Source organism: Penicillium cataractarum, assembly GCF_028827025.1.
Source record: "Penicillium cataractarum strain IBT 29864 chromosome Unknown utg000004l, whole genome shotgun sequence".
NCBI classification, from domain to species: Eukaryota; Fungi; Ascomycota; class Eurotiomycetes; order Eurotiales; family Aspergillaceae; genus Penicillium; species Penicillium cataractarum.
Genome location: NW_026622740.1, coordinates 2,807,519 through 2,820,934, shown reverse-complemented (window position 1 = coordinate 2,820,934; position 13,416 = coordinate 2,807,519). Strand labels below are relative to the sequence as shown.

General features: G+C 49.9%; 5 protein-coding genes across 5 annotated transcripts; 2 read left to right on the top strand and 3 right to left on the bottom strand.

Annotated features, from left to right (window-relative positions):
- Nucleotides 1-5: 5 nt before the first annotated feature.
- Nucleotides 6-1,576, top strand: N7496_005521 (purple acid phosphatase family protein; the record flags this gene model as incomplete). The annotated part of the gene is made up of 2 exons (XM_056698450.1): nucleotides 6-141; nucleotides 225-1,576. The coding sequence occupies 2 exons, from the start codon at nucleotides 6-8 to the stop codon at nucleotides 1,574-1,576; spliced, it is 1,488 nt and encodes a 495-aa protein (XP_056556975.1).
- A 2,598-nt stretch (nucleotides 1,577-4,174) lies between these two features.
- On the bottom strand, nucleotides 4,175-5,209 carry N7496_005520 (zinc finger protein; the record flags this gene model as incomplete). The annotated part of the gene is made up of 1 exon (XM_056698449.1): nucleotides 4,175-5,209. One exon carries the CDS (start codon nucleotides 5,207-5,209, stop codon nucleotides 4,175-4,177), a length of 1,035 nt encoding a protein of 344 aa, XP_056556974.1.
- A 902-nt stretch (nucleotides 5,210-6,111) lies between these two features.
- Nucleotides 6,112-7,194, top strand: N7496_005519 (alpha-ketoglutarate-dependent dioxygenase AlkB family protein; the record flags this gene model as incomplete). The annotated part of the gene is made up of 1 exon (XM_056698448.1): nucleotides 6,112-7,194. One exon carries the CDS (start codon nucleotides 6,112-6,114, stop codon nucleotides 7,192-7,194), a length of 1,083 nt encoding a protein of 360 aa, XP_056556973.1.
- A 910-nt stretch (nucleotides 7,195-8,104) lies between these two features.
- N7496_005518 (DUF3431 domain-containing protein) lies at nucleotides 8,105-9,289 on the bottom strand (the record flags this gene model as incomplete). The annotated part of the gene is made up of 3 exons (XM_056698447.1): nucleotides 8,105-8,162; nucleotides 8,222-8,791; nucleotides 8,982-9,289. 3 exons carry the CDS (start codon nucleotides 9,287-9,289, stop codon nucleotides 8,105-8,107), a joined length of 936 nt encoding a protein of 311 aa, XP_056556972.1.
- Nucleotides 9,290-11,188: 1,899 nt separating this feature from the next.
- Nucleotides 11,189-13,416, bottom strand: N7496_005517 (uncharacterized protein; the record flags this gene model as incomplete). The annotated part of the gene is made up of 2 exons (XM_056698446.1): nucleotides 11,189-13,293; nucleotides 13,371-13,416. 2 exons carry the CDS (start codon nucleotides 13,414-13,416, stop codon nucleotides 11,189-11,191), a joined length of 2,151 nt encoding a protein of 716 aa, XP_056556971.1.

Below are 13,416 nucleotides of genomic sequence, written 5' to 3'. Positions count from 1 at the left end.
TCATCATGGTTGGGTCGACATCTTTTGTCAAGGCTTTGCCCTTTCTGGCGGCCTATGTTGTTGCTAGTGTCAACTATCCCACGATTCCCAGCGACTTGACCACTCCCTTCCAGCAGCGTCTCGCTGTCTATGGGCCCAATGGTAAGATGAAAATTTTCGAATTGCTATATATAGTGCAACATTGGACTGTGCAACATTGGACTATACTAACACCATCGTGATAGCCGTCTCCGTGGGTTGGAACACTTATGAGCAGCTCAACCAGAGCTGCGTGGTCTACGGCACCTCCGCCGACAGCCTGACCTTGAGCGCCTGCTCCACCACGTCCAGCACCTATGCGACCTCGCGGACATGGTCAAACTATGCAGTTCTGACCGGCCTGACTCCCGCCACGACTTACTACTACAAGATCGTGTCAGGAAACTCCAGCGTGGATCACTTGTTAAGCCCCCGTACTCCTGGTGACAAGACCGCTTTCAGCATGGACGTGGTTATCGACCTGGGTGTGTATGGCAAGGATGGATATACCACCTCCAAGAGAGACACTGCCCCCGTGATTGAGCCCGAGCTGAACCACACTACCATCGGCGCTCTTGCACGGACCGTCGACGACTACGAGATTGTCATCCACCCCGGTGACTTTGCCTACGCGGATGACTGGTACCTTAAGTTCTCCAACCTCCTTGACGGCAAGGAAGCCTACCAGGCCATCCTCGAGCAGTTCTACGACCAACTTGCCCCCGTTGCTGGCCGCAAGCTTTACATGGCTAGTCCTGGAAACCACGAGGCCGACTGCTCTGAGATCCCCTACCTACTAGACCTATGCCCGGAGGGTCAGAAGAACTTCACCGACTTTATGCACCGATTCGAGAACACTATGCCTAAGCCATTCGCCTCGTCCTCATCCAACACCACGGCGCAATCCCTCGCCGCACAGGCCCGCAGCCTCGCCAACCCTCCCTTCTGGTACTCCTTCGAATATGGCATGGCCCACATCGTCATGATCAACACCGAGACCGACTTCCCGGACGCCCCCGATGGAACCGACGGCTCTGCTAAGTTGAACAGCGGACCCTTCGGCAAGACCAACCAGCAGACCGACTTCCTCAAGGCGGATCTTGCTTCTGTCGATCGCACCGTGACCCCCTGGGTCATCGTCGCCGGGCACCGACCCTGGTACAGCACCGGTACTAACAACGACTGCTCCTCGTGCCAGGCTGCATTCGAGGATATCTTCTACAAGTACGGTGTCGATCTGGGTGTTTTCGGACACGTGCATAACTCGCAGCGCTTCGCGCCTGTGTACAACGGCACCGCCGATGCCAACGGAATGAACGACCCTAAGGCCCCGATGTACATTGTTGCTGGTGGTGCTGGTAACATCGAGGGTGTTGATACCCCTGGTGTCGAGCCTTCCTACACCGAGTTTGCCTATGGATCCGATTACAGCTATGCTACCATTCGATTCGTGGATGAACAGAACCTCCAGGTTGATTTCTATCAGTCCTCGACTGGTACTCTTCTGGACTCGAGCACTCTGTACAAGAGCCACGCTTCGCAGTTTGTCCAGCAGTAGATTGGGTCGTTTAAGCCCACTTTGGGCAAGACGATAACGATCATTTCCATGTGATATATACGTTTTTGCTTGACTAGATTTGGTAATGTACATACATGCTTCGCTCTGGATAGCTATTCTATCAAAATCATTCCAAGCGTACCCTACCTTAGACTCTTGAACCCACCGGAACAGCTCCCCTTGAAGAAAGAGCCCAGAAGCACCGATAAATCTGGATCGCGAAATCGACAACCCGATTTGGAAAAGCCCCTTTCTAAATGCATACGATCGGTAGCGATCTGCCGTGGCGAAGTCGTTTTAAGGATGATCAGCAAATCAAATTGCACCCCAAGCCCCAGCTAAGCACAAGCGAGGCGGCCAAGTGAGGCGACCATGGCGAGCAATGGCCACTATATACTCCGTACTCGATTTGATTTCTCTGGCGGTAGAACATCGGCAATTACGGTACCCGCTCGGTCCCTTGAAGCTATCCAGACAACCACAACCCTACTCAATAACTCATTCAACAACCCCCGTCGAACCATCAAAACTCAAAGGATATCTATGTCTGAACCAATGCATCCAAGCCAAAGTCCGGAAAAAACACACCCCTCGAATCCGGCCATACACGGCGCCCGCCAAACCACATTATGCTTCCTCACCGGCCCACCATCAACAATCAAAACAAGCCAACCATTCAGCGTGACAATAGGACTCCCATCTACACAGCCCTCTATCCTACAAAATCCATCCGAGAACTGCTCCGAAGCTATACACCTATCCCTGAGACTCGCGGAGAACCACTCCGCTGCGAACATGCTTAGCGGGAATTTGACGTCGACGATCAGTCGCGTGAACGGTTGCTCGCCATCTTCAGTTACTTTTGATGGAATTCGTGTTGTGAAAGGTGGTCGGTTTCGGCTGAGGGCTTTGCTGGGGATTGACTCCGGTGGTGGTGTTAGGGTTGCGTTTACGGTGGACTCGGATATATTTGTGGTCTTGGTGTGAGATTGATGTTATACACACTATCGCAATTCTGCGAATTGATATGATCAACCCGATGTTTGATCCTGAAACTGGAATAACCGTTGATTGATTGCGCTGCTGGGTTTGTTTTCTTTGCAAGATAACAAGTAATGGGTTGGAATTCGTCCTAGCCAGACAAAATGATCAAAAGACATGATAGGCCGATCCTACACGCTATTTCACAATTTCTTGCTCCTAGCATCACGCAATAGCTCCAGATCTCAGCTTGATTTGACATCACTGTCTTTGGATCTAATTCTGGATACTATGGAAGTGTGTTCCTGTAAGTTTGTCGACGTATCCACTTTTCATGGACTAGCTGCTGCTTCTTCGACTCTTTGATTCGATGTGGGAATTCTGTCGGAACCCAGAAAGCTCTATTTAATCGATGATTAGCTATCAAAAGGCATACAAGGATTTAGTCTCCATACCATCTTGGAGGTCTTTCATGGACTCTTTCAAACGCACGATTTCAGCCCTCAGATCCCGGATCGCTTGATCGCGTAGCTGTATATCCTCGGTCAAGTCTGCGATAGTTTCGTTGCATTTTGAACAGTTAACCACTTGTGCTGTTATACTTGTGGTAAGCACGTTGGCTCTTAATGCTGGCCTTGATGGCTGGTCATCGGGTTCACTAATTTTGACTATCCCAATAATCAGTTTGCTGGCATGCACTGTGATCCTAGTGGTCTCAAGAGATCTGACCTATGTTGGAAGTAACTTGTAATGTCCCATTCGCATTTGACACTGCCGTCGAAGCAATTTGAGCACGGGCCGATCGGGCTGTCTTCAGGCCCTCCGACCTCGCATCAGAAGCTTTGCATATTATCGACATATATATTGGAAAGCGTTCTCGATTTTCCAATCATGGTATAGAATCCGGACAGCTATAGGGGAAAAGTAATCGCGGAAACAGAGTAGCGTGGCGATCGATCTCTTAAAGTACTTTAAATGCAATGTCCACACAAATCTAGACTATGACGTAGCTAGCTCATGGGCCCATTAGACTGCTCGAATACAAAGGCGTACCGCGAATCAAATCCCGATGAGCCACCAAATTCCAGCGACCATACTGTCGGTATTCACCAATTATTATGACCGAATTGGGAGCGCGGGTTAAATGGTGTCTTGTCTCGCTGCCTAGAGACGTCAGTGGAGTATATTTTGCGGTGTAGATGATGGTTCAGCGGCCAGGCCCTCCAGGGTCGGGGAGGATGCTGTAATTCCGGTGCAATGGGGAGAGAAAACACTCTACTTGATGACTTTGAAATACTGACGATGATCCCGACCAACTAGTTACCCCTTGAAATTGTCGTTCGGAATAACTGAGGCATGGGTGTCTTAAAACTATTTCACCCCACAGCGAGAATGTTATTTTTGGGTCGACCTATCGTGTTTCAAATTAAACGAACAAATTATAACGTTCCATTACTTTAGTGGATCGGACTTTGTATGCACTTGGCGTTTAACGGACGTTTGACTCCCGCGTGGGTCTGACATAAAAATGAGAGACGAAATCGAAATCCATTTAGCCATTCAAGTCTTGTTAGAAAGGTACACTGAGCAAAACATACACCAAGCTACCACATATATCTAATCTTGACCTTCCGCATAACTGAAAGTCTTTCCATAACGTTCATGAGCTTCTTCCGCTACCAGATCAATAAAAAGCTTCGATAAACCTCGACTTTTCTGGGCCTCGGCAAGGTCGTAAAGTCGCGTAGCTATCTCACTTGACTGAAGGTATTCGACTCGAAAGGCAGCCCACAGTAACGGCTCCATGATTGGTCTGGGGTAGAATGGGTCGTTACGCCAAAAGGCAGTCACGCCTTGTCTCACGCCCGCTTCATCAACAGACATATCTTTGCAGCAGTCAAAGTCTAACACCCATACACTATTCCCACCCGAAATATTCAAAATGATATCAACACTCCGTTTGTTATTCTCGTTTAGAGGAGCAAGGACAAACTCAGTATCGTTGCCGTCGATATTTGCGATCCAGTGCATGATAGCAAGGGTCTTAGCCATGATCCGGGCATACTGCTGTCTGTCTTCAAGAGAAATATCCAGTTCATCCATTTGGTTGGCATGAAGAGGAAAGTTCCGCAGCGAGAACACTTGGATCTGCGAGAAATTGGAAAATTCTCTCCACAGGCGCCGTCGGCCAAGATATGTCCGAATGAGACAATCCTTGCTTGGCTTGCTCTCCATGATGTCATGAGCCATCTGAGGCAGACAGTACTTGTGAATGCGGAGACGTCTGGTTCTAGCAGGCAAAGGTGGAATGCGTCGTGATTCCAGGACATTGCATGCAGTATATCTCGGAGGAAAGGCTTGTAGATTAGAAACCCACCAATCGGAGTTCCTGGTGATGAAACGTCTGCAATCTAGAACTTGGATTTGAGGGTTCATCGAGTGAGAGACCTTGTTGAATTTTTGAAGGCTTTGCAGTACTAGTTTATGCTTGTTGTAGTCATTTTGGAGCGATCGGAAGGGGCTGCCATCTTCTCTCTTGTATGCGGATCCGCCCTCTGATGAAGCCCAGACAGTGCCACAGAAATCAGTGCCGATCATATGAAGCTTTGAGATAGGCTCTTCGGAGCTTTCAGGAATACTTTCGCCTTGCATGATCTTGATTGGTATTCAAGGGAGCCGCCATTCACCACATCGCTTCTTATGGATAACAGTTAGCCTCATTAGGAGTACTGTATTTCATCACCTTCGATTGCGTACTGACTCTGATTGTTATTCTTCATTACCGTGCGCCCTAATTCCGCGACCAGTGATCCTAGAATTCCCGCCCATATATGGGGCTAAACCGTCGTTCGCATCACTTGCTTCCTCTTTTACGTACATACTTCAGTCATAAACATACGCCTCGTAATAGTTCCACTGGCTCAAATTATCCAGATTCTAGCCTTTATGAATCTGACCGATTTCTAGTGATCTTGGGGGATTTAATATGATCTGTACTGATTTTCCTATTGTAAATCCCATACGGGTGGATCAAAGGGGCGCGAACGATTTTTATCGGCAAATATGTGGCCAGACAGTGTAGCGTGGCTAAGTTAAACCCCTGCATCTGCATCACAGGAAGCCAATCCTCGACATATTCCTATCAATGCTTCAACTCAACGGGCATGGGGCGACGCACATGGGATTTAATAATATCTAGAAGCACCACTCTATGACGCCCGCGAGTCCAAAGTTCAGTTAACGCTAGATTTAAAGACCTAAGGAGATGGTAGCGGCGCCAAATAGAAAGTCATGCGACACTGGATGCATAGACAAATTTTATTCCCACAGAAAAAGCTCTCAATGCTCATATCATTCATTTTTTGACAATGGAGACTCCGAAATGGCCAAGTCAGCTTTGATCAAGCCGGAAAATCCAAAGTTGATAGATCGGATCGCGGGCAGCTCCACTCGGCATGACATCACCCGACAAGCTTAATTTTGCGCGTCAAACTTCCCAACCTTGACATGACAACGCGTCTCAACATCCTCAATTAACCTACTTCACTGCCACAATGTCAAAACGCACGCTAGACGCATTCTTCAAACCAGTCACCACCTCTACCTCTACAAAACGAACCAAACCAAACTCCGACGATACACTACCACCACCACCGGCCGAAGATACCTGCCCCCCAGATACCCATCCCAGCTACCCAATTCCAATCCCCCAACTCCCCTCACACATCTCAATCAGCTTGACACACGGGACCCCCGCAAAGCAACCCCGGACCATAAACAACCAACCAGACCTGGACCTGCTCTACTTCAACCCATACATAACTCGAACCACAGCCAACGAACTATTCAAGTTCCTCCGCCGCGAACTACCCTTCTACCGCGTCCAATACACGATTAAGCGCGGGGGCATCGAAACAGAAATAAACACACCCCGATACACAACCGTCTTTGGGGTCGACGAGACGTCGCAATTTATATCAATACCTACGAATAACTCCCCAGATGCACACCCTGCAAACACAAACCCTCAACCCACTCTAACAACATCACAACCTCAACCACAACCACCCCTCTCAACCCAAACCCTCGTCGACAAACCCTCCAACCAACCAATCCGCGCAACAAAATACCAATACACCCCGCGCCCCATCCCTACATGTCTCACACACCTAAAAAACCAAATCGAATCCGCAACAGGCGCCCACTACAATTTCTGCCTGGTAAACTACTATTCCACCGGCAACGACAGTATAACCTTCCACTCAGACGACGAGCGCTTTCTAGGCGCAAACCCGGACATCGCATCGTTGAGTCTAGGCGGGGAACGGGAGTTTGTTATGAAGCATAAACCGGCGCCTACGGACGCTGCTGCTGCTACTACGCAAGCTACGCAAGGTCCATGTGGTGCTGCTACGCAGAACTCTACCGCGTCGTTGAAAATGCCCCTCTCCTCGGGCGATATGATCGTCATGCGCGGGTCTACACAGTCACACTGGCTGCATAGTATACCCAAACGCAAGGGCCGGGGTGGTGATGCGGTGCGGGGACGGATTAATATTACGTTTCGGAGGGCGAGGGTTCCTGCGTGGACGAATAATTATTATAAGTATAATGTTGGGGGAGGGGGCTGTTTTTAGGTGGGATGAGGGGAGGGGGAGATGGTTAAGATGGAGGGTGGGGGGTGAGGAGGATGTGTAGGGGATTGGAATGTTTGTAGGGAGTCTGGAGGAGGGAGTTTTTCGGTCTCGGAGGAGGATGTTTTGTGATTGATAGAGATCGAAGAGGCATTCCGCGATTATAATAGAAAGCCATCTAACCATGATACAGGGCGCAGCCGATTCATCATGCTTTGCCTTATACTCAGAGAGACCTCGTCGCTGTATATCCATTGTCCGACACAAATCCAAAGTCCATCAAATAAAGTTCTATTCATGTACAAAGCTAAAACGAACATCGTCACAAAAAGGTATCACCAAACCACCATGACGAATAAACAATCATCCCCACGAAAAAGTAAAAAGCTTGCAACCTGCAATGCAACCTGCAATCGCATAAGCTATGCATACAATCAAGCTCGCGCAAACACAGCGCAGGAATAAGCTCAAGCTCAAGCTCAGCCTCAAGGCCAGGGGCAAGGTAAAGAATGAAAAGGACCAATGACAGGTCAAAGTTCAAGTTCAAGGTTCATCACAAAACTCCATGTACATTGCTCCCAAAAGAAATAAACAGCGAAGCTGGAAGTCGTCATATGCACTGGTAGTCCGGTCCATTAAATCGCGCCATCACGGCTATGCTATCCGATCCGCGATGGATATGGGATATGCCGGTGGAAGCCAGACGACAAGGACCGAAGGGTAAGAGTGAGATAAAATAAGTGGGAAAAAAAAGGTCCCTCCCATCGAGAAGAAAAGAATACAGGTCAAGGGGGGCATGATTTTATGGAATACAAACATGGATGTAAGAAAGAAGAAAAGGGGGGGACGGGAGGGCGTGATCGAAAGGCCCGTAAATAGGGTTGCAGATGCATGTGCGGTTTGGGAGCGTTGATTAGATGATAACCTCCTCGCCGTAGACATCGGCGTAGCACTGGAAAGTATCCGGACAGCTGTGTCACGGTCAGTAAAATGGAAATCCACCAGGGGAGAGGGCAGTGGCAGGTCTTACAAAACAGGCTCCTTGCCGAAAATAATGTGCCACGAATACTCCATAATATTGGAGGTGACCTCGTCCGGCAGATCATTATTCAGCACCCAATTATACATGCGCTTGTAATCGCTGAGCGGACGTTGAAGCACCTGGTCGCGCGACACGGCAAATTGCGAACAGCACGGCGCACCAATCTCCTGAGGCACATTGTCATTACCGAACAACACTTTCCATGCCTCGGCGTAATGCTTCTCGCCCGTGTTACCCGGCTTTGGCGGCTTGCGGAAGGGCTGCATCTCCGCGGGACAACCTGGCGACAATTGACAACGCAAACTGACGAAACCCTCGGCCAGAACGTAGTCGCGCTGAAGTGCGCGCACGGAATCTACATTGCTGTAGTCCATGGTATCGGTGTGCCAGCCGGCGGGCCAGCCGTCGCGGTGGGAGTGAAGGAAAATAATAATTGCCGGGAGATCATCGTAATGGTCGACGATATATTGCAGATAAGGGAGAGCCTCGCGGCCCTTATTCTTTGGGGTATGTGCGGGTGCGGAGGTATCGTCGACCGTGTAGACGAAATTGCGCCATCTGGAGAGGAAAGTGGGTTCGTGTCAGCCTAGTCTTAGATTTGGGTCTGGGGCCAAGACCCAATCCCCAACGAGCCTCGTCCACGAGGAAAAGCCCCCCCTGATGGACAGAGAAAAATAAAAGAAAAAAAAAACGTCCAGTGGCTGAGACAGCAATTAGACATTTTGTCCCAATTCGATTTGCAACTTACTCGGCCAATTCCGCGGATACCCAAGCGGTGTCCTCCTCACGGAGTTTCCCCATGACAATAATACCCTCGTTAGGGATTTCGATGGGAGTAGTCTGGAAAGTCAAGACGGCCGAGTTGCCCGTGCCAGCACCCCATTTCCGGCCGCGAACATCTTGCGCGGGTTGTGGTCGTAGAGCGGCGCGGAAAGAAGTAGTATCGAAGCGCCAGAAGGACTTGGGGGTTTGCTCGGTGGTCAGGCGACGGCTGAAGAGGAAGAGGGTGACGATAATGAGCGCGGCGGCCGAACCGACTCGAAGTGATAGCCTCATGGCATTCCGCGGTGACTGTGTATGTCGGGGGGAAAAGGAGTAAAAACGAGTGACGAAAGTTGGTGAGAAGTGAGAAAGGAGGCCGAGAAGAAAACGGGCGCGGCTGTCAGGAACGGAGGCGGAGCCACATGCGGCGGGAGAAGGAGAAAGAGGGGGGGGATACACAAGCACAAGCACAAGCACAAGCACTTGAAGCCGGATTCAAGAAATCCCCGTTGAACAAGAGGAACAAGGCAACAAGTAAATCACAAAAGATGAAAGGACTACGGAGAATGAGTCGAAAATTGGAAAAGGAAAATACGAACCTCAGTGAGCACTTTCCACCAGCGAGTTTCTATCGGGGCCAAGTGGTTCTGAGCGACTGCGTGATTGGGACAATTTAATTGGTGGAGACCGAGTGGACAGAAAGAGGGATGCTGATTGGTTCAATTGGCTTGATTTAGTCGATTGTTTGGTTGTGCTGGGGGGCCGATGCACGGGCATCCACGGGTCGATCCAAGTACTTGGAAGTACCTTCCCGCCTATTTTACTATGGAAAGATACTTACTCACTACTTGTATACCCGCCGATCTCCCTCTTCCCCTGGACCCCTCAACCTCAAACAGATCCATCTCGGCTGGACTGCGATCGGCAGTTCGAGATATAATTCTGAAGATGATCGTACATATTAACCATGTCTATACCATATTCTTTATTCATCACACTCACAACTACTCCCGCATCCGGGCCCTTCCAATTCTCCCCTCTACCGAATGACTCCTTTTCCCGGCACCTGCATTTAGCCTTTTCTCTACCCGTCCCATGCAAGGGAGTCGATGTTATGCAGCCTCCCCCACTTCCTACCCCCCCATAACTTATATGTCATAATAGACCTTGACGTCAAAATAGGATTGGTAGAGTTATCATGACTATCCGACTTGAAGAATAGGAAATTAAGTGACCTTTAGCTGATATAGTGAGATGCCATCACCCATGCTATATATATAGCACGGTCGGCAATGCCAACCTAAAGATCTTCACGAACCTAGTTCAAAAAGCGGAATTACTAATAGAAAAAAAGGATGTAAGATCTTAGTTACTCAAAATAGGGCGTTACATACTCAAAGAACAATGCAATTGACAAATAACATCTCGGAAGTTATCTAACCCTTAGCTAATGCCCCAGTCGGTGCCTCAGGTCCTTGCAGTCTCGTTTGGGAGGGTAAACGACATACGAATACGACCTAACAATCCCAACCCCACCGAAACACTAGAAATTGAGTCAACAACTTCCAATCTACATTTATCCATAAGACCCTGTTGGAACCACCTAAGCATACCACTGAAACCAGCCTTCTAACAGATTGACGTAATCTCATACTAACTTACAACTCCATAATTACATACTTCACCAACGGTATAACTTATCCGCGGCACCGACACCATCCCCTCCACAACCAGACAAGACCCTGCATAAACCCAATCAAAGATAAATGAACCTTAAATTAAAGGATACCAGAACTGAGCTGGTCCAAACCAAGTTACATTCTGATGACAGGGGTACTCGGCAGGTCAGTGTCGCACCAAAAAGCTTAGGTACAGGTAACCCCGCTAGTCTGAAACGCGATAGGTCACAGCTTGGATTAGGACTGTGCTATGCATGGGTGGTACGAAGAGGTTATTTGATCCTCGCATGAGATATCGGTATACAGTAGATGAAGAGTTTGTATTTTAAAACGGAATAAGGTAGTAATGGGACACCGTGAACGCCTCGCGAAATGACGAGCCCGGGATATCTCGAAGAAACAGCAACCAAAAAAGCACAACGACAAAGGTATAGAAATCTCCATAAATGCAGATGCAGCATTTTCCCAAATCAATCACAACTCCAAGCTCAAAATAACACAATCCACCCACATCTTAGGAACTCTCAAACCCCTCCAGCGGAGGAATATTAACATCAAAATCCTCCTCCACCCCAGCAACCCTCCCAACAACACACCTCGCCCTCTCCAAAAGCGCCCCCTCCCCACAATCCCGATGCTCCAAAAGATGCCTCATGAATGTATCCAGCCCCTCTAACGCCCTAACCGGCCCCCCAAGCTCCCGACAACAAAATATACATCCGAACGGACCACGTGGTTCCTTCAACTCCCCCGTCAGCGACCGCTTACACTTCATATGACTCTTTGCCAGAAACGCCCAGCGGTATTGGATGCCCGTAGAAGGGTGTGTTGATACTTCGGTATTGACTTTCGGGTCGTTCCGGCGTGAGTCCGTGTCGAGGGGCATTTCGAAGAAACAGGTTGCGCAGCGCCATTTTGAGACCATGGAGTAGTAGCCTTTTGGTTCAGAGTGGACTTTGAAACCGCCGAGGCCGGAGGAGAATTTCCAGGCGCCTTTGCAGAAACCGGCGTAGTTGTTGTCGTTGCTGGGGGGCCAGCAGTTGCGGGGTGGGCGGTCGGAGGATGCTGAGGATGTGCCGGAGTTGGTGGAGGAGATGGATGGTGTGAGTGTGGGGCGTGAGATGGGAGTGCGGATTGGGGGTGATGTGCCGGTGGTGACTGGGGTAGGTGGGTCGCGGAGGTTGGTCTGGGGTAGACGTCCGGGTTGTGAATTTGGACGATTTCGGGAAGAGGGAGGGGGATGAGGGCGGGGGCTTGTATAGTGTTCTTGTCGGATGGTCTCTTCGGGTCGAAGTTGGGGGATGAAGCCTCTAGACTCGATACCAGTATCCATCATCGCTGCTCTACGTCGTTCAACGTTCTCCAATGGACTGAACTCCTCTGCCCACGGTGTTTCCATGCCTAGGAGGTACCTGGAATCAACTATGTTCGTTCGAAGTGGATGCATATGGGCGGCCGGTTCAGGGATTGGCTCAGGAGTATAAGTTCGAGTCCAATCCATGTCTGACGCTCTAGGGTCCACGTCTATGCGCGATGAGGTCGTGGTCGTCTGACCCGCGTCCATGATCCACGGGTTTGCGGTCATTTCAAGAGTGAGAGGGTCGTAGTTCATATCGTCCCCACCTGATGATGAGGGTGCACTATCATGCTGACGGGAATCAACCTCAGTTGGGAGGGTGTACTCTGGCATCTCTTGCTGCGCTAGCTCTCGCTGTATATTCTGTTGCAGTCGAGCCGCAGTGATTCGATTGATTTGATTTTGCTCAATATAATCCTGGAGATCAGCTCTATATGCACCGACCGAGCCGTAAGAACCCTCCGGTGGCCTTTCGACGATCGTATACTGGTCGGGCATTTCAAGCATGGGCGGAAGACCCGCACCTGACCCGAAGCTGCCAAAGTGAGAGCTCGACTCGCCTCGTGGAGAGTACGCCTCGACCGAGGATCGCCGACGACCCGAAAGGAGACTTCCGAAGGAGGCCCTTGAGCCGGAGGACCTCCTGGATTGTGGCGAGACCGCCTGTTCCTCTACCTGGCGGATAAAATTCAACATGTCAAGCTGTGGACCCGACGAGCTTCCTGCTAAGACCCTGGCCCCGGGGAATGATGATCTGCTCTGTATGTACCGGGAAGATGGGAGTTGAGCCAAATACTGATTCTCGATGAGGTTGATCCAGTAAAATAGCCTTGAAGCGGGATCGATTGGGACGGGACCGAAACTGATGGGTGGTGGAATGGGGGCAGCCTGGGTGAGCCGCTGGTATAAGTTATGAAAGACCGTAATGGTTTTGATCCGACCGCGATCGGAAGCTTGAACCAGAGCCATCAGATCAAAGTCAGCGTTATTCTCACGCAAGTTTGCGAGTAAAGCACTCTGCAACTCGATCACGATGTCCTTCATCTGCTCGCGAGCCAGCGGGTCGCCATCTTCGAAATGGCGGCCTAGTCGGCTGGTGTGGGCATTCCACTCGGTCAGAATATCTTCTCGTCCACGCCGTAGTGACCACTCGAGATCGGTAGGGCTTGCTTCGCTGGTGAGGGCTGGTGGACGACGGTGTTTCTTCCATTTTTTCTTGATGGCCTCAAAAAGCTGGTTGCCATCGTGGTATGCGGAGACGACTAGTTCAAGTTGATTGCTATTAGCTATCCTCCGGAGAAGTCACGTTTGTAATGTAGGGTATTTTGGAATAACCAACCTGCTGCCACACAGGCGACAACGGCGATCACCTCCCCCACGATCAT